Consider the following 21,071-nt stretch of genomic DNA (forward strand, 5'->3'; position numbering starts at 1 on the left):
CAGTGTGCATTTGGTGGTGCCAACCTGGATGGTTTTGTTTGTTTGGTGCAGTGCAAGAACATAGAGAGACAATCACATGCAGTTGCCTTTTTCAACTTTGGGTTGGAGCATGCACAGCCAGTCTCACTCAGTGCTATGCCAACCGTTCCCAGGGTGGTATATCACCATGATTTCAAGAAAATTCCTCCCTTGAAGAATATCTTCATAAGAAAGAAGAATTTGTATCCTCACAGGAAGAAATGGCAAATTTTTAAGGTAATTAGCATTTTTCCTTGACATACAAAGCCCTGTCATGTTACAATACAACCTATACCACCCACAACTTCCTCACTACCAAACCAAACAGAGTCTGATACTAAACATATTGTGTGAAAGCAGTACACCACACAATTTAAAACCCTGATTCCAAGCTTCAACCAGTCCCAGCACCACCAAACAAGTATCCATACAAAAGACATGGGTTTGTGTAATTAAGAAGAAATTTTTCATGGTAATATGTTGGGTCCCTGCTCATCTAGGCATTAAAGAAAATGAGGATGCTGATAAGAAAGCCAAAGCTTCAAACTCTATATCTCAAAAATAACTGTTCCTGCCAGTGACTTGGTACTATCTCAACTCATCATCAGAAAATGGCATGAATTGTGGAATAATGACGAATCTCACAATAATAAATTAAAACATGTTAAAATGGCTGTGGAATGAATGAATGATTAATTATGAAATGTAGGCTATAAATCCAAGCACTTTTTTAAAATCTTCAGCAGAAAACCTATATGGGCAACAGTCAACAGACTATAAAATGAAATGGGCTCCAAAGGGAAATCAAAGGCAGAGAGAGAGAGAGTTGAGAGAGAGAGAGAGAGAGAGAGAGAGAGAGAGAGAGAGAGAGAGAGAGAGAGAGAGAGAGAGAGAGAGAGAACAGAAAATAAAACCGATAAACCCAAAATTCAGATGTCAGCAGAGAGCAGGAATGAATTTGCTCCTTGCTTCAATATTTGGAGATCAGAAGAGTCCACAATGTCACTAGGCAAATTATTCCACATTTTTGTTGTAGCCAAGATAACACTCCTAGCCCTGATGACAGAAAGTGACACTCTGTTTGCAGCAACAGCCTGCCAAATGTTGTGAACAATAACAGCTAGGTCAGATAAAGAGTGCAGACATGCTTGTTTCTGTAGAATACAATATAGAAGAGAATATGGTATAGAATTTAGGCCAAAGGCCAAACGCTGGGACCTAAGAGATCATTCCACACGGAAAGGGAAATTGACAGTACGGTTTGAAAGGTGTAACAGAAGGAAAACCTCACAGTTGCACTATGAAAACAATTGTTAAAGAGGATGGAAAGTCAGATTGAAGAAAGAGAATAAGAACAGAGGGACAGTAACAGGAATGAAAGGTTTGTCATTGTAGTATATTTTATGCAACAAACATAATGAACTCACTTTACGTCTATGCCACAAGTCAGCATTAAGAGTTGGCAAAATAAGCTTAGCTGATGACATTAACTCTATCCAAGAGTTTGAGATGTGAATCAGCACCCGAAGACCACACTGGAGAACAGTATTCCAAACATGGCAGAAGAGAGTTAAAACACTTAGATGTAATAGCTTCATCCAGAGACATTCTAAATCATTTTTGCAATATACCAACTTTTTAAGAAAGGGGACGAAATATTAAGTATAATCTTCTCAAAAGGCAATTTCATATCAAAAGATACACCTAAAATCTTGAGTTACAGACATTTAAAATCATACCGTTTACATGAATATCAAAATGCAAAGCAAAAGTGCACTGGATCGACTAACTTTCATGATCTGAGTTTAGAAGAGTTAAACTTCATGCTCCAAAGCCTACTCCCCTCATGACTATGTGCTACATCTCTAGTCAAGGATTCTGCAACCACAGACCTAAGGCGCTGAGAAAGAACAACAGCTACATGAGTAGCATCATCGGCACATGCAATCAGTTTGTTCTCCAGACCCTATCACATGTCACTAGTATAGATAATAAAGAGCAAATGTCCCAGAACACTACCTTGAGGAACACCTGGAATAACATTACTAGAGCTGCTATACTGGCCATAAATACAGACCCTTAGATTCTTCCACTTACAAATTCACTAGAGATATTAATAAAATATCCACAACTCCCAACAATTTCAACTTGCAAGAATAGGAATATAAAATTTAGGCCAAAGGCCAAGCACTTATACCTATGAGGTCATTTAATGGTGTAAAAGGAGGAAAAGGTTTTAATGGTGCAACAGGAGGAAAACCTCACATTTGCATTATGAAACAACTGTTAGAAGGTGGAAAGTAAAATGGAAGAAAGATGGAAGAGAGAGAATATGAGCAGAGACATAGTAAAAAGAACGAAAAGGGTTGCAGCTAAGGGCAAAAGGTAAACTGTAAAGAACCTTAAATAATGCCTAAGTGCTTGTAAATAAGTGCTTCGTGTTTCACAGTCAAAGGCCGCACTAAAATCTAAACCAATCCATGAATGCCTATGCACCACTATCAAGAGCACTCTGCCAAGATGGTAGATATGGATATGGATGCATGACAAGTACCAAGGCCTTTACAAAACCCAAACTGTAATACTGACAACAGGTTATTTTCAACAAACCTACAAAGATGCTTACAGAGCAGCTTCTCTAAAACCATAAATAAAACAGGGGCAACTGTTTCATCTTTAGTCCATTAGGTAATGCAGCATTGTTTCCCCTCCTACAAACACAAGGGAAACTTGGAAGTCCAACTAATCTTCTGAAAACAGTTGTAATCTTAGGAAAAATGAAATCAACAGTCCTTTTCATGAAGATGGGAAGGATCCTGTTAAGGTCTAAGTTGCCATAAGCAACAAGGACAAGCAGCAGAATTTTGACTTCTCTATACCTCAAGGCCACTTAACACTAAGCACTTTCAGCTACTCAGCACTAAGACAGTGAAAAGACTTAGCTGGAGTGGCTGAATAGAAAGATAAAGATCCTGAGTGTAAATAAGAAAGAGTACTAAACCCCCCCAGTTGTAAGGTACACAGATTGGTAGCTGGAAGAAAGGAAACAGGAGTGAAGTCAAGTACAAGGATTAAAGTGGGTGCAGCCAGGGGCCAGAGAGATGTTGTAAACCCCTTTAGAAATGACTAAGGTGCACTGACAGCGCTAACCCCTCAACAGAATGTCAAACTGAAGTATTATCATTACATTTGAAAGTTGGTCACACTCACCTGACCCAAGGGTATCTGATAAGCCGCAGGCAACAATCACTAAACTGACCATTTCACAGCCAAAACCGTTACTTACAATATATGCGCTCTTTAATCTATACTAGTATATATGATTACTGGCAAACATGACAAGTATTACACTAAAATTCTGAACACAATTCAGTAGCTCCCCCTCTTTCCTCTTTTTGCACTGCCCTCTAAGTTTTCTAGAAGTGTGGTAGCTACTTTTGATATTAAATAATATAATTATAGTACAATACTTACCCCCATTCTATTACATGAGATTCATAGTCCCAATACTCATGTGGTCTGTGAGCATTAACGTCAGCATATACCCGAGCACGGCTTGCCAATGGCATCTTGTGTAGCCCACGGTAAACCGTCCGACCAAACCCAGCCAGGTCTGCAAGAACATGGTAAAAAAAATTTTACAAAGAAGCAAGAATGGAGTGCCAGGGAAACTTAAACCGTATAAAAGTTTAATGAATCTTAATACTGTATTGAAATCAGCTACATAAACCAAACACTTCAACTGTGCACAAATTAGCAGTGTCTTAATACAATCTGCATTTTTCATTCAGAAAAATTTAAGCCTTTAATGTAAAAGTATTCACAGAGCCAAAGCAAAAAGTTGAAGCTGTGTATCCAGGTGGTCAAATGGTGGACAGGTGATGGCTAGGTTCAGACCACTTAAACTGTCAACACCCCTACTTTTCATGTAAAGGGATGGTCGAGGTATGATTCAAATGAAATACAGTAGCACATCAACTTGACAGCCATTTTGGAAGTCTGGCATTCTGATAAGTAACAGTGTGTCAAGCACAAGCAGTCCCCTGTTAATGGCAGGGGTTCTGTCCCCGGCCGAGTGCCACTAACCGAAAATCTGATTAACAGCAATGTTAAAAGGAGAATGGTGCTGAATTCTCCGCTTAACAGCACTGTTAGCCAGAGATCGACGCTGAAATCTTCACTTAACATATGTCACTGTTAACCAGAGATCGGTGCCAAAATCCCCCCTTAACAGCGCTGTTAACCAGAAATCGGAACCGAATTCCCCACTTAAAGGCGCTCTTAACCGAGATCAGCACCGAAATCCTCACTTAACAGCACTGTTAATCGGAGATCAGCGCCAAATTCCCCAATTAACGGCACTCTTAACCAAAGACTGTCGCCAAAAATCTGGTTAACGACGCTGCTGGCCAAGCGGGGACTGCCTGTAATGGTAATATGTAGTAAAAATAATAGCCTGCACTTGAATCTTCTCCAGATATCATACAGCTTACATCAATTTCACATACTTATCCTAAACTAAACTGTAATTTACACTGCTCATTCAGTTCAGGAGATTTATTTAAAAATGTGTAGCCTCTATAAATGGTAGCATAACAAAAAATAATCAATGACGTAAAGGATAAGAACAGAGGTCCATTAAGCTGAGGTGTTATAACCTTACGATATAAAAAATGTGCCTTTCATTTCAAGAATGCAAACCTTCATCCTTTATTATGGAAGGGAACATCTCATGAAACTGACAATATTCTGGTCACCACTATGATATTAATTTTCTGTCATGTATCAATGTGTCCTTTTACCTATATAGCCTGGCAATCAGAAGCAGAGGCTTAAAGTTCTGTGCCTGAAAACTGTTTTTAACCCTGTGAGATTTTGGGGGATCCAAGACACGTCTGTGGTCAAACCCCCACAGTCCTCTAGCTGGATAGATAGATAAAGCCACTAGGAATGTACTCAGGAAAAGAGTTAAGTTGACGTGCTACAGTATTTTATTTTAACCCCTGCAGAGTTTAATGGCCAGCAGCCTGAACCATGACACTCACTCACCTACAACCACGTAGTTACCAAGCTTCAACCACTGTTTCTAGCTGGCTAAAAAGAAGAAGAAGAAGAAGAAGAAGAAGAAGAAGAAGAAGAAGAAGAAGAAGAAGAAGAAGAAGAAGAAGAAGAAGAAGAAGAAGAAGAAGAAGAAGAAGAAGAAGAAGAAGAAGAAGAAGAAGAAGAAGAAGAAGAAGAAGAAGAAGAAGAAGAAGAAGAAGAAGAAGAAGAAGAAGAAGAAGCAGCAAACTGAACACCACTGCATTAATTCCTCAACCTGTTGGATCCAGCTTGGCAGAGCAATGTACTGGAAGCTTGTTCAAGCTTAAAGCAAAGACAACAAAACAAGAGCACCATCCACAACTTCCACAGGCCTGACAGACTGTGATGTCCAGAATCCCCTACAAGTGGAAAGTTAGAACTATTGCTGATGGTATCAGCCATGTTTCCAGCCACTGTGTACAGCCTTGGGATTATCACAACACTGTGCTTCTCAAACCAAGCAAAGCTCTGTAACACCTGGTGGCAAAGGGTTTCTGAGCAAGTAACCCTTTGATGTTTGATGCACACTTTGGTCTTAGCATTGTTAGGCATGATGCCAACAGTTCTTCCCTCTAAGGTCAGTGGAAATGCAAGGACATCTAAGAAAACAACATATAACTCTAGAATGTTAATAAGCTGACATTTCTCCTCTGAAAACAAAGTCAAGACAAACACCTACAACAACTCAAGATGTACATCAACAGATATAGCAGAATCACTCCACATGCCATAAGTGTCTGAACTATGAACAGTAACAGCGTCGGGGATCACACTAGATAGAGCCAAATGTGGTGGCAAAGCAGCAGACAGTGGTTCTCTAGTCAAGAAAAATAAATTGGATACAGCACCTTCAGTGGTTCTCCAGTCAAGAATACAAATGGAATACAGCACCTTTAGCATCTCCATAAGCTCTGTACTCAGCTTTAAAGACAAATCCTGACTGGTAGGGGTCGGCTGGTTTATGAGTGTACATGGAACTCCCCTTCTGACCAGCTGGCCTTCCACTAGATGCGAGAGAGATGTCTAGCCTTACCAATTAAATCTCACTGCACTATGATGCAAAAGGGGACTCACCAGAGATTGTATCAGGTAACGGAATAATGGCCCTGTGAGACAGCAGCAAAGGTATGTAGGGTAGGGGTGTTACTTTTTAAAAATATGGAAGAATCCTTGCTCATCTTCCTTTTCTTGTCAACTTTCAGCCAGTAAGCTGGGAACCATACTTTGCACTCTTAAAGTAATGCCATAGAATAATCGTTGATCACGCAAACAACAAACTTCACGTGGATCAATACCATGGGGAGACAAGAACCTTGCCTCACATGCCTACATCAATGACATCTCTACTCGGTTCATTCTTTTCTCAAAAATCACCAGATCATTCCCATTACTTTGGCGAGGGTTTGACAAGTATTAAAATTGAAACAATCGTTAACGAATGCTCCCAATAGTTAACCCCCACCCTTTGTAGGGTGGGGGTAAAAGGGTAGGGTGGGGGTAGGACAGCAACTGTTTCGGTTGCTCATTCTACTCTTAATCTCTTAAGAGGGGAGGGAAGCAGGGTTTCAATGATAAAGGGTAAGTACCTAAAAAATTTAGTTTATCATAAAAATCATTATTTTTGAGGTGAAACTTACCCTCTATTATTTAGCCAACCCCAACATTGTGTGCTGGAGGCAGGCAAGAGATTACCTACAACCAAATTTTCAGTTATTATACATATCCTCATTGCTGCTTACCTGATGAATATGATCCCATGGCAAGTACTTGTCAGATGAGGATCTTCATCAAGCAAGGTCCACTATCTTAGGAGGTGGAACATGAACTAAAAAATTATCCAAATAAAGTGGAGTAAACTACCGCGTACGAACTCCTCACATACAGTTCCCCTTTACCCAGGAAGGAGGTAGCCAGAGAGAACCCTTATTTATTCATGGCACATAATAGGAAGACTAGGAGATAATCTCCCCTGCTGAAACCAGAGGTGCTAGTGTACAGCAGTCTTCAATATTGGGTCTCTACGTCCCTCAAGTAGTTGAAAGCGAAAACAGAGCTACACCTCCACTGTGCTGCCAAGATTAGACGGTCTAGAGAGAGAGGTGTTGGTGAAAAATAATAGAAGCAGCCGCTGCTCTGATATCGTGTGGTTTCACCTTTGAAAGAGGACAAACCTCTGGAGAGACTAACTCATGTGCTTCCAGAATTAAGGACTTGAATCAAGAAAGCCACAGCAATTTTAGATATAGGAATTTCAGGCTTCCTGACCAAACAAAATAGGTTCCTACACTGATTCCTTACAGGTTTAAATGGGACATATAATACTTCAGAGCCCTAATGGGCCATAAAACCAGCTCCTCTTCCTCAGGAGTTAGAGTTTCTAGCAAAGGGACTGAGAAAACTCTAGGAAGAGCTTTGGACTTAACATTGTTCTGGGTATGACAGGAAGCCAGAAAAGATGATTCTACTTGCAATTCACTTGTTCTTTTGTTTGGCCAAAACTAAGGCCACCAGAAAGTTTTCAAAGAAAGAGCCATAAGAGAAGCCTCTCTAAGGGGCTCAAAAGGAGGGCCTCTAAGGGGACAATATCTAGGTTCCATAAAAGAGGTTTCTGAAGAACCTTCAGCATTTCCAGTTGAAAAGAGCGAACAGTTTCACGTAAATCAACATCCTTTGAAATATCCAATCTAGTATGCCTTAAAACAGAAGCCAGCATAGATTTATAGCCTTTGATGGAGGAAACAGACAAACCTTTAGCATATCTTAAGAATCGTAGAAACTTGATTACATTATCAATGCTGGTGCAAAGACATGAACTGCCCCTGCAACTGCACCATACACTATACAGTTCCTACTGTTTCTGATATAATACATGAGTGGACTTCCTCCTTGCAGTGAGAATAGAGTCCCTAGACGACTCTGAAAAGTTTTTAGCTCTTAGGAGCTTGTTGACAGTTTCCAAGCGGTTAGATGAAGCATGTTGATATTTCCATGTAGCCTCCCTCTCCCTGGCTGTCAAAGTAGATGTCCAAAAAGGCAACTGCCTGGGAACTAATATCGACATTTCTAGGTCTGTGAACCAATGCCTCCTCGGTCACCAAGGTGCAATTGGAATCAAAGTGGTGTTCCATACTCTGGAAGCAAACTGATTCCCCATTACTATACTCCAGGCCTTGTCTGAGGCATCTAAGCATTTACAGATCTGGGCTTGGTGACTCTTAAAGACTTTCCTGCAAGCAGCCTCTCTTCGGACATCCAACAAAGAAGGTAAGGGAACAGATCTGAGTTTCAGGGCACTAACTCGTAGACTGGCTGTGACTCCCTGTGCCAGTGCCTCCTCAAGTGCAACTGAAATGGTCTCACCTGTAGTCAAGCACCTGGGACTAACTTCTCAGAAGACATATGACCTAACAGAGGCAGCCAGCATTTGGCTGGCATTCTTCCTGAGGTAAATTGACCTGTGATTGACAATAGATTGTCTACTCGAGCACGTGTAGGAAAAACCTTGAAAAGAACAGAATCTATCTCCATGCCCAGGTAGGTCACTCTTTGAGATGGTTCCAGTGAGGACTTTAGTAACCGTAAGGCTTTCAGTAAGCCCAGAACTAGCTCTCTTGCCCTTAGGGAATCCTCCCTGGACTTCGCAATGATATTCCAATCGTCCAGGTAGAAGTATCTTTACTCCTAGTAAGTGAAGCCATTTCATGAAGGGGGATAGGACCCTGGTGAAAACCTGAGGTGTGGAACTTTATCTGAAACAAAGAGCTCGAAATGGTACGTCTTTCCCCCAAAAGACAAAGTGTAGGAACTTTCTTGAACATTGGTGAATGGGGACATAAAAGTAGGCGTCCTTCATGTCCACCGTAATCATCCATGCCTCTTTCTCCAAGGCGGATAAGACCATGGAGGCCGACTCCATGGAAAAAGGGGACAGCTGGACATAGAGGTTGAGCTTGGATACATCCAAAACAGGCCTCCAACCTTCCATTGCCTTTGGAACTAGGCGAAACCTATTGTAAAGACCTGGTGAAGTAGCCGGTATTTCCTCTATAGCTGCCTTCCCTAACCAAGAAGAGACTTCCTGACTCGAGACCCTTCTCTTCTCTGGGATCTTTTGTAAGAACAAAAGGCTAAGGTCTGGTTTGATAGAGGAGCGAACTGCAGAAAGGAATGCAATAGCTTTCCAAAAGTACTTTCACTACCCAAACATCTATCCCTAAGCATTCCCACACTGAGCAAAGAGGCCCAACCTGACCCGCATGAGGTACCTCAAGGCTCAACGAGATATTCTTCATCAAACTTTAGGACTCTTGCTATAGGAGGAGGGGATAAACTTCCCTCCCCTTGCAGAACGGGATTTGGAACTTTGCTGGCGAAAGAATACTTTCCTCTTTCCGGCAGTTGGAAAGGAAGACCTAGCAAAGGAGGTAGCATTGCCCGAGGGCTGTTTAAAAGAAGAGGAAGATGCGGGAGCCTTCCCTTTCGAAGTTTGGGACTGATGGATAGACGAAGCCAATTTTTCTTCAATAATCTTCCCAAAAGGATGTGCTGAAATTAAAGACTGTTTACAAAGGGGAAGAACTGAAGGAACCAGCAGAGAGCAATGCTGCTCTCTTCTGCAAACTTTAAGGTTGCTCATGATATGGGAAAGCTCACCTATCATGTCATGAAACACCATATCTAGGGAAGCAAAGAACCCTAAGGCCTTAACAAAAGGATCCTTAGCCACAGGAGGAAGAAGCTCACCAAACTCCTTCAACCACTATTCTACTGTGTTCAGTACAAAGTCACTGAAGGACATAGCTTCGATAGCATTAGTCAAACTCTTATACATATTCTCAGCCTCTGGAACAGAGAAATGCAACCTGCCTGATGCAATAACGCCTTTCTTAGTCAGAAAATCCTTGGACATAAGAGGGCCGTCCACTGCCGGATCAGAAGAAAAGGGGAGAAACTTCCCTGTCCGATACACAAGTGAGCATGAAGGGAGACAAAAGAGGGGGTCCTTTACAGGAGACCTTCTTATGCAAAGCCATGTACAGAATCTTCCCTCAGACTTGATGAGGCGGTGTGAGGCCTGGCTGAGGCGGCGAGTGGACTTGATGAAGCTTCCCGTAACCTAGAATATCTGACATGCTTAGTCTAGCTTCAGAATGACTGTCCATAAAAGCCGCAAAAGCCTTGGAAGTGGACAAACCTCCAACCCTGAGGACATCAAAACTCAGACTACTGTCAACAGAAAATGAGTCAACATGAGTTTGCTTACTCTCCAAATGCCTAACTAATGACTCAGGACTCCTTGAGACGGCTGAAGGCACAGCGGTATCGTTCGCTGCCGAATGCAATCAGTTACCTGGTTTGGATGAATCACCATAACAACCTTGGGGAAGCGAAGGCCTAGACCTTTTCATCCGCTGATTCTAAGTAAGACTTAGATGCAAGACTACTTGTTCTCTTTACACTTTCTAAGCCTATCCTTCTCTCTTTTAATGCAATACTTTAACATCCTCTCAATATCTAGCAAAGACCATTCCCTGCAATGATCACACCGGTTGTCCGCATCACACGTTACTCCATGATGATCAATGCACACTGTGTGTATCGAACTTTAAAGAAGCCAATCTGGTCTTGCAACCACTTACCTTGCTAAATCTAAGGGATCCTGATAAGGAAGATTGAGCAGAATCCATAATGAAAAAACACACCAGTCTAGATGATCCATGAAAAAAAAGGCAAACCAAAAATTCAGAGCACTTGTCTACGCTGCCATCCAATTTCGCTGACAAGAGTAGAATGAGCAACTGAAACATTCACTGTCCTACTCCCATCCTACCAAGGGTGGGGGGGGGTAACTATTGGGAGTGTTCATTAACGATTTCAACACTTGTCAAACCCGCGCCAAAGTAGTCGCAGATAAAGCTAAATGATAGACGGTAAGTTTCACCTAAAAAAAATATGATAGATATATATAATATATATATTAGATATATATACAGTGTACCTGTATAACTGAAAGTTTGGCTAAGATCTCACAGGACAGAATGTTATGAGAATATCAACCCTAGGTCCATTCCAGGCAAAGCAAGTGGCCAAGGATACTGAGAATGCCCTCTGAGAGGGCCATGAGGAGTAGTGTATGTGCATTTTGTACATCAAGAATCACAGCCAAGATGAGTGTCTTGTACAAGAATTAACGATGATTCTAAAAAAGATGAAAGATACCCTTCTCTTCAAAGAATTAGTACAGGAGAGGATGATTGATTGTCCAGGGTGTTAAGAGGCAAGGAAGATCAGAGGCATGTTCCTTTTGGAAGACAACATATTTACAAAAGCACTTTCACTGACCAAGATTGCAAAAGCATCACTCCCCTACCTAGTATGAAGGAGTCTCGGGCAGCTTAAAGTCTGGTTAGTGACAAAAGAACTGGTTTCCGTGCAGACCCAAACATTGTGGACGAACCCCTAGTGGTCTAGCATTTGTCATGCCAATCTGCGGTGGGCTTGAGAGAAATAACTAAACAGTCACCATAAACGTCTTCTGTGATTTTCAGTTTTTCCAGATTCCTTCAGCACCCAAAACATGGGTTTGCAAAGAGGGGAGGAGAAGCACGGATGGATTTATTACCCGAAAGACAATCTCTTAACCTGACCAGATCGCCATAGCCTCTGAATCCCAGAGTAGAAAAGAAATACAAGAACAAATGGTATAATAGGGATGAAGCGCTTGTATGTCTTCTTTGTCAAGCCTCCAAAACATAGCAACCTAAGACAGCAAAAAAAAAAAAAATAAACACTGGAGCCTCCTTGTTACTGTTTCCTGAAAGTCTAAGGGTAGCAAGGCTGTAAGTACTCTTCTATTCATGAACCTAAATGCTGACTAATTACTGTATACCACAGCTGACCACCAGACTACTAGAGTATTCAAGATTCAAGTTCTAAAAGAAATGCACTCACAAATGTAGTGGAGGCACTTGAAATGCCATGGAGAGTGATTACCCTTCTTAAAAACTGCTTTCTCAGAAGGGCCACCACAAACATGGAATACAGACAAGATAGACTAGAAGAAGAACCAGATCAATTCAAAGGCTACCAAGTCCTCCTCATGATGTGATCAAGAAAACTGTCCACTTACATTTTATCCTAGTAACAAGACAAGAAAAAAAATGAAGCCTATGAAAGGGAACTGAATTGGTCCTGGCTTAAATCAAATACTATGGCCTAAGTAACCAGGGCAGATTCAAAGAACTGGAGCATTAGGAATGGAAGGGGCAATATTACAATGGTACTTCCTAGGCACACGACGAAATGAAGGTACTATAATACGAATTTTCATGAGAAGGGCATTGTAGCCTGGAATATTTCTCATTTCTATGCTAAACTCTCAATCTTCCAGAAACCACAACTACTGTAGGTTGCATGGGTATACTGTAATAAGCAAGTATTATCAATTCCTTATTTCTGAGGACCTCATTTTAGCCCTTATTTATTACCTTCAGTGGGCAGCATGTGTTTGCCACTTACAATTTATAGTTTCCTTGAATAAATTTTTCTTCCATGCCATAACTGTCTTTGTTTTTAGTTCTCGGGGCAACTTATTTGAATAGTCAGTGCCTTCAACTTATAATGCTCTGAGCCTTTTTATTTTCATTGTACACTTTTAGATTACAGTCAAAGGAAGACATGTATTTAAGCTTTCATTAGTGTAAAGTTAAGTATACCTTAGTTTAACCAGACCACTGAGCTGATTAACAGCTCTCCTAGGACTGGCCCGAAGGATTAGATTTATTTTCCGTGGCTAAGAACTAATTTGTTACCTAGCAACGGGGCCTACAGCTTATTCTGGGATCCGAACCACATTATACCGAGAAATTAATTTCTATCACCAGAAATAAATTTCTCTAATTCTTCACTGGCCGGACAGAGGCGTGAACTCGGGCCTAACAGAGTGCTAGCCAACAACTCTACCGACTCGCCCAACAAGGAACTTTTCATTAGTGTATTTCAGTAGGTCTTTTACATATTTCAATTTCTTATTATGCACATCAAAACATACTATATTAAATTCATCCTTTGATACTTTAAAATTTCTACTATCAGCTACTCCATAAAACATTCCTGCGTCTCACCTCATTGCTTACACATTACAGTACAGTACTAGTCTTTTACAATAACTGAGTACAGTAATCATTTCTTCAGGAAAAAATGACAAATAATAAACTCAGTAAATATAACTTTTGTAGAATTTGCAGCACCCTACACACTACATATTTTTCCACAAACTGAAACTCAGTCCCTACTTCCTACACACTTTCCCTTGAGGGCGACAGGAACGAACTAGAGTACGTAAACAAGAAAGGCTTGTTTCTCTACGATTTACGGTGCCCTAGGTGAGGCTAGGTGGCAGTCAGTTTTTCTTAGATTTTACATACTACCAAAGTTTGTCACAATGGTAAAGCACTGACCTAGAGCTACTGACCTAAAATTAAAACTGTTCTCCCTCCCTTCAGGATAAACACATTTGGCAATACCTTGGGAAGGAAGGTCATGTCTTACTTGATATTTTCATTTGCTCTTCTAGCAATTTAATTATATCATTTCCCTCAATTATATTTACACAGGTTCCACAAATAAAACCTTCTTTTAAAGAATCACAAGGAAGTCTCTAATTGCCAATCTGCCTGATGAGGAAAGCACGTTTGGGATCGCCACTTCACCTCGCTACACCCTCTTTTGACCAAGCTAGCTCGATAAACTATAGCAGGGTGTAGTGGGTTGACTGCCTATTTCTAAATGCGAGGAATGTCAAATCACACCAAAATCTATCAGAAAAATTAAATTTTACATTCTTGATAGTCGGTTTAAAAGCAACACTTTCCCACTTGCCCAAACTACAATACACTTACTGTTATCTTATTAAATATTTTAAGCCTTGACCATTAAGCAAACCAAACTTTATTATTGGCAGCCCACCTGTCAATCCCTCTGCTGGGTCATGCCTGATCTGGTAGGAAATATTCCTCTGAGTTAAAAGTAATTTAACCTTCTGAGAGCCCCCAAAAAAAATTATTTCGCAAAATTTCATCACTTGAATTTAGAAAAATCTTCTAAAACTAACCACAATTATTAAACACTGAGCACTGAATGATCTAGAATTTTGTAATTTTTAAAAGGAAACTCATTAAAATAGTTGTAAATACAAACATCTGCTTATTTGTCCTTATTTTCTATATGTAATAACAAGCACAGATATTAATAATATAATTTTTCATGGAAAAAATAAAATTTTTAAACCTACTTCTTTAAAAACATACCTCAACGAGCCTGTCTTTAATGCATCACTTTCACTCGATAATTATGTGGTTTGTCATTGTAATAATGAAATTATTCATCAACTTGAGAAAAATTCAGCATTATACCACAAAAAATTTTACATAACATAAAAAAATGGACACTCGGCTACAAACTCTCAAGCAACAACCCCAAAACTGGCTAGTATGCTTTTTAAATCAAGCACGTTTAGCCCTTCTCCTCTAAGCGGAACCTAAAAAGCAATAGGCAGTCTGCCGATGGGCTTGCAAACTTTATGGGCGACGTAACTAGCACAACACAACAGGTAGGCAACGATAGCAAAGGGACTATATAGAGTAGAACATATTATAGAATTTACACCAAAGGCCAAGCTTATTACAGAATTTCCGCCAAAGGCCAAGCGCTGGGACCTATGAGGTCATTCGGCGTTGGAAGGGAAACAGAGTAAAAAGGATTTAAAGGCGTAACAGGAGGAAAACCTTGCAGTCGCACTATGAAACAGTTGTAAGTTGAGCGTTGAAAGTAAGACGGAGGATAGAACGTCAATGGAGGTACAGCAAAAGGAATTAAAGGGGTTACAGCTATGGGCCAAAGAGACGCTGCAAAGAACTTTAAGGCGGAGCACTAACGGCACTAGCCTCCCTACGAGACAAGGATATATAGGTGGAATATATGCCTAAGACTTATAATGTTACACCCTTCTAGTTTAACATAGAATTCCATTAGCTGGTTAGGTTACATCATTCAGGCTAGCCTTAAAAACACACTAGGCCCACATTAGCAGCCTCAGGCTACTCCCAGGCTCAGCCTACAATAGCCTGACCCTACTCTAAAATTTGGTTTAATCATTTTTAAAACATGTCTGAAGTGTTAAAGTGTCCAAATGACGTCTAAGATCAAGTCTAACCAACCAATCACTTTAAAACTAAACATGTGCCAGCTAGGCCCAGCCTTAATTGGGTTACTAGGCCTACACCCTAAATAGGACTCCCAAAGGCAAGGTATTAAGTGGATTTAAGTCGCAAAAGAAGCCCGTCCCTGGGATTTTTTGCATATAGGATATCATATGTAAATACACGACCCCAGGGGAGATAAGTCGTTACCCTGAGACTACGGTACTACATGTGGATGTGTGCCATCACCCCCAAGTCACAACAAGGCGTGTCTTTGACCGCCAAGAAAATGGCTTTCAGCCCCGAAATTAAGCCCTACGCCCACGTCCCTACATCAATGAGGCACAGACGGAACGAAAAAACCGACCCGAGAGGGGAAAGGCGCCCCTGGAGCCTTGCACACACGCAAGATAAACAAGTCATCGTCCCCCAGCCCGAATAATCGACACCGACCTAGTACATTCCTAAGTGCTATCTTGCTCTCTTCAGTCGTCCCAAATCACTTCTATCTCTTCATGCGACTTCTCCTCGACGCTCTCTGCCGTCTCCGGGGATCGGTTCCGGGGGGAAATAGAGGTGTGGGCCGGTAATACTCAATATGGCCGTCTCGCGGTGGCTGCAGAAGGTGGAGGACTCAATGCGGTTCTCTCTCTAACAACCATTGTGTGGTGGCCAACGCTCTCAAGAGATGGCGCCACTGACACCGTGTCTCTATACTCTACTCTACACCTCTCTCTCTCCCTCTCTCTCTCTCTCTCTCTCTCTCTCTGTGTGTATGTGTGTGTGTGTGTGTGTGTGGCTTTTACTATACTCTCTTTTACTATTATGCCCCTGTGAATGTACGTGGAGGAGGACTCGTGGACAAACATGTGGGTCTTTCTAGGGTCTGTGATGATGATGATTGTATGAATACTTGAATTATTATGGGATGGGGAAATATACATACTTACAATGTATATATATATATATATATATATATATATATATATATATATATATATATATATATATATATATATATATTAGACCACCCGTGACCCGTTGGGTCACTTATATTGAAACTTTGGGAGGGAAGGGGTGGGCAAGGCGTGGGAGGGGATGGGGAGGTGGATGGGTATGGGGATTGGTGAAGGGGAGTGGGGAAAGGTTGGGGGGTGGGTGAAGGGAAGGGGTGGAAGGGAGGGGAGGAAGAGTGGGAAGGGGAAGTCTACAGGCCGCACCGGCCCCGTTTAACTTCCAGTGTGCAAACAAACAAGCATTTCAGAATTATTATAGTATTATAATATATATATATATATATATATATATATATATATATATATATATATATATATATATATATATATATATATATATATATATATATGTCCATTACCAACTGCAGCTTACAAGCGTACTCTGATGAACTGTGGATGAAGCCCCTGAGGACAATATCCCCACATAACTCCAGTGCTTCATACCACTTCCCTTGAAAGGCTCACCAGTAATGCCTTGGGCTCCTGCATACATCGCACCATTCACCTTTATCTTTAACACATACTCTCACTTCCTAGCTCCTGGGGCCCCTCCTTTCCAATACTTTCCTAGCCATATTATCCATTACCTTTCAGGTCGCCAAAGAGCCCATCTCTGATACTTTCTGACGTATTAAGCTTTTTCTTTTAGATATAATGTTTTCAGCATCATTATAAAAGTCACTTTTATATTACTTGGCAAACTGGACCAATCTTTCAACATATATTTGCACTTGATGAGGACATGTTTAATTACAACGTGGATGTGTTAACTTTCAAGCAATGTCACATGAATGTATAGGAAACTATCAGTCTCACATAAAGAAATTCTTGCACTGAACCACTAAGAATTATCAACAAATTCTGATAGAATATCAGTATGGTCCAAATGTTCAGTAGGGGTGCAACTGACAGCGTTCAGTCCAACAGAATTTTCCGTCAACCTGTTACAAATGCTAGGCTTACCTTTATGCATTTTTTCTTAACATCTGAGATGTTAAATATTACCATTACCACTTGTATCAGCTAACCGTGTAAGCTCAGAATACCGAGTCACAGAATATGGTGTCATACTGATTTTGCCCTGATAAACTAATGCTTATCTGACTTGACTTCAGCAATATTATCAATGATTTATGCGACATTTTACAGATTCTGTTTTAGTTTGCTTTTTTTCTTTTTTTCTATAGCCTCTCTCTCAGACAGTAAACTATACTAAAAGTATCTAGTAGGAATTTCTTAGTTTTGATCCCCTAAATCTGCTTACAGCCAGGCTGCTGACGAGAGACCACTGTTCTCTCCTCTTCATCCTTTTCACACCGTCAGGTATAAAGTGACTTTTTTTTTTGGAAAAGGATCCTTACTGCTCATAGAATGGCTCTCTTCATTAAGTGAGAGAGTAAAGATCAATACCCTTTGCAACTTTGGCGTTTCAGCAGCGGTTTAAGACCTTTTGCTTTCTTTACACAGACATAAAGTTTACGTGCGTCTGTTAACAGCATTTGAGGCTTCACCCACGAGATTGTCTATTCCAAAATAGCTCCTCCTGATACATCACATGCCCTTGCATGAAGGATTCCTTCGTGATCACGAGCAGAACTCCCAGAACTTGACCAAGAAGCCCCCCCCCAAAGGCCAGTGGTTACCTGGCCTGGCCTCTTCAGATGTTCCCTTGTCTTTTGTCATCATAGTGCAACTCTGAAATCACCTGGAATTAGTAAAGACACATCTTTCACTTCATCTCCCTTTCTCTCTTCGTGATTAAAATCATAGTTGGAATGAAATTTTTATTGTCAACTTGTACTAAAAACTGTGTTTATATTAATGGTGTCTGTTGTCAGATTTTTAGTCAGGAGGTAAGGCCACTATAAGAAGTAAAAATAGCTTAGCACAGGTGATCGGTTTTTCTTTTACCGAAGGTGACCAGGGAATTCATGACATGAAGTGGTAATTTAGCTTTGGCCAGCCCCTTTATTAGTTTTATCTACCATACACACAACCCTTTTCCTGAAAGAATTGAGTGATAACTGTCTCTGAAGCTGAAGAGATCAATAATACATTGAACTTAGGAAGTGAAATTAATCATGACAAGAATAGAAGATGGAAATGGTGGAATGCTGCCTGAAGTAAATGCAGTCCTGGGTCCAAAGAATAAGAATTTAAAGATTTGATAAATGAGGTTCATAGGAGAGAGGCAAAACTGAAGGAAACAAGAGAAGGTGTCACTGTAAGTTTGAGAATGCTTGTGCAATTGGCTGCTGAGGGCGGAAGAATAGTCAATTAAGAGGTAAATGTATAAGGAGGCAGTAGGAGGTGACTGGTTTACAAGAAAGATAATGTAGTGTTTAAAGAGTGTTTCAGTGGAATAGCGGACAAGATGCTGAGAGTAATTATAACTTTCTCAATAATGGAAGAGAAGAAAGTTAGAATGTCTAGACAGAAGAGTGACTAGTTTGGGGCCGAATTGAGCCTGAGACAAGGGTGTGCTATTTTCCCATGTTTGTTTAGTATTTTGAGAAGAGCAAGAGGTTAGTGGAGCTGTGGTGGGATGCGGAATAAACGTTGTTTGCAGATGATACAGCACTAATTGGGTATTATCAAAATCAACTGACGAAACTAGTGAAAGCGTAAAGTTTTTTCACGAGAAAAATGCTGAGAGTAAATGTGAACGAAGGCCAGATTACATGAGTTTACAAGAATCAGAGATTTGAATGGTAGAAGCATGGGAGCGATTGAACCTGGATGTAAATGAAAGGAAAAGTTCAAGCTGTTGAGATGGACTGTTTATGAAGTACTTGTAGTAAAAGAATCATTCTAAAGGTGAGAAATGTGGAGATACTTAGAAGTTCTAGAAAACACGCGATGGTTCAGTCTCGTTGAAAGAAATTAGGACAATGGGTAGGGGAAAAGAAAGTGTAATTAGGAAGTTTTAGAAGGGTGGAAAGAAAGATGTAAGATGTGTAATCTAAGCGGAATGGAGAGACACTGGAAGGCAAGGATCTTAGTAGAGTATCCATAAAGTATGGAAGAGTTTGCAAGATATAATGGGACTTAATTTGAGTAGTAGGTTAAGGTACAAATGTGGCAGTGTTCATTGGTAAACAACTGGATTTTTTTTTTTGGATCAGATAAAGATTAGTGGAGTCAGTGGCATAACGTTAGGTCATACAGTATTAGTAAAATATTTGCTGAAGCCCTCAAGTGGTTGTGATCACGATGTAGAAAGTATTATGTTTGTGTAAGGAGCGGTGATCATTTGGGTCAACTATAACTCAGTGATATATTTTGTTCATTTATTTTTTTCTGAGTCACCCTGATATGGAAATGGCATAATATATATATATATATATATATATATATATATATATATATATATATATATATATATATATATACATATGAGAGAGAGAGAGAGAGAGAGAGAGAGAGAGAGAGAGAGAGAGAGAGAGAGAGAGAAACGGGAAGGGTAGGCGGTAATTGACAAAAGTCTACCAAATCCTTCCCTTTCAGTTTCAGCCACCATTTCTGTTTGATGATTATTGCTGTATCTATATGATATAAAGTTATATAATTTCAATTCATCGTTGTATACTTACTGTAGATGTACAGGTAATTACAGAAAGCCAGTAGTTATGTTCATATAATATACGTAGAGACGAAGCTTCGCCGAATTTTATCAAAAGTTTCCTGGTACCGAGAAATGAGGAACACATTCCCCGTCGGTACACAAGTATCCAAGCTCACACTGGCTTAATGCATCATTTGTGTTGTAGAAGAAGGCATCGTGCTTACCCCATACAAAAAATGGGAAAAGCACGTTAAAAGAAGAAGAAGACTTATTGTTTGTGCTACACATAACTTATCAACTCTTGTTCTCTTACAGTTTAGTTAGAAACCCACTGAAAAGACGAGCTGGTACTTCAGATTTTAAGCGCGAAAGAAAGTCTTCAGTTTTCCTCTTAGTCTGGTTTAAAGTGATTGTATTTAGTTCCTGTTTGGATTCTGTGATGTCAACAGCGTTTGTTAGCGTCCAATACTAAGTCGCCTCTGCAAAGGATAGCTGTATATGTATTCTCAACCTCTTAATATAGGTAAGAGTAAATGCTAATATGTTTCTTCGCAACTGGGTTCATCAAGGTCTGTAGCAACATTTAGCCTAGAATGAAATCACCTACGTCATCTTATAGAATTGGCAAACTTTGGTACTATTATTTGTTTTACGTCTACTGTCAGACAGAGTCTGTTTTCACGTAGATAAATACAGTGTCTGCCTGATCAGGGAATACTGTGCTCAAAAACATGCACCCGAGTTTCCGAGTATTTACGCAAAATGTTTTCATGATCGCGTGCGAAGTTACTGTACAGAAGTAATCAACTGCCGCACGGTGGTTGATTATGATTTTTTTTCTTCTTCAGCGGTGGACGATTATTTAAAAGAGTTTAGAATTTCATCACCTCGTGCGTGATCATAATTTTTTCTTCTTCAGAGGTGAACGAATATTTAAAAGAGTTTAGAATTTCATCAGCTCGTGCAGATTATTGGTCTAACTAAACCTGACATCCATTACTACGCAATCTACGTTGCCAGCTGACAGTTCTGGGCTTCGTCACTCACCGGTGACCACTTGGAATAGAATCGCTGTTGGTCAGATTTCGGTTCAGGCCCCGTGTCAGCTGTAGCTGATTTTTTGGAAGTTTTTATACTTTTTTATAATATATAAGTGGCTCATCTTTGATTGACTAGCTAAAGGATAAGGGA

The 21,071-nt window shown here is 40.3% G+C and overlaps 2 protein-coding genes across 3 annotated transcripts in view; both read right to left on the reverse strand.

Annotated features, from left to right (window-relative positions):
• CkIIalpha (casein kinase II subunit alpha) overlaps window positions 1-16,156 on the reverse strand; it is a 30,181-nt gene extending 14,025 nt beyond the window's left edge. The window contains exons 1-2 of one of the 2 annotated variants that reach the window (XM_067112661.1): window positions 15,753-16,156; window positions 3,493-3,631 (exon numbers count right to left, since the gene is read on the reverse strand). In XM_067112661.1, the coding sequence (XP_066968762.1) occupies window positions 3,493-3,587 (95 nt within the window). In that variant the 5' untranslated portion in view covers window positions 3,588-3,631; window positions 15,753-16,156. Of the gene's footprint in view, window positions 1-1,445; window positions 1,554-3,492; window positions 3,632-15,752 lie in introns of those variants that run through there. The other variant, XM_067112662.1, reaches the window with a different exon arrangement.
• The window catches only part of LOC136843853 (inversin-like), a 649,403-nt gene that overhangs the window by 327,813 nt on the left and 300,519 nt on the right, over window positions 1-21,071 (reverse strand). The gene's annotated exons all lie outside the window — the stretch shown is intronic.

The sequence above is a fragment of the Macrobrachium rosenbergii genome, chromosome 12, assembly GCF_040412425.1.
Source record: "Macrobrachium rosenbergii isolate ZJJX-2024 chromosome 12, ASM4041242v1, whole genome shotgun sequence".
NCBI lineage: Eukaryota > Metazoa > Arthropoda > Malacostraca > Decapoda > Palaemonidae > Macrobrachium > Macrobrachium rosenbergii.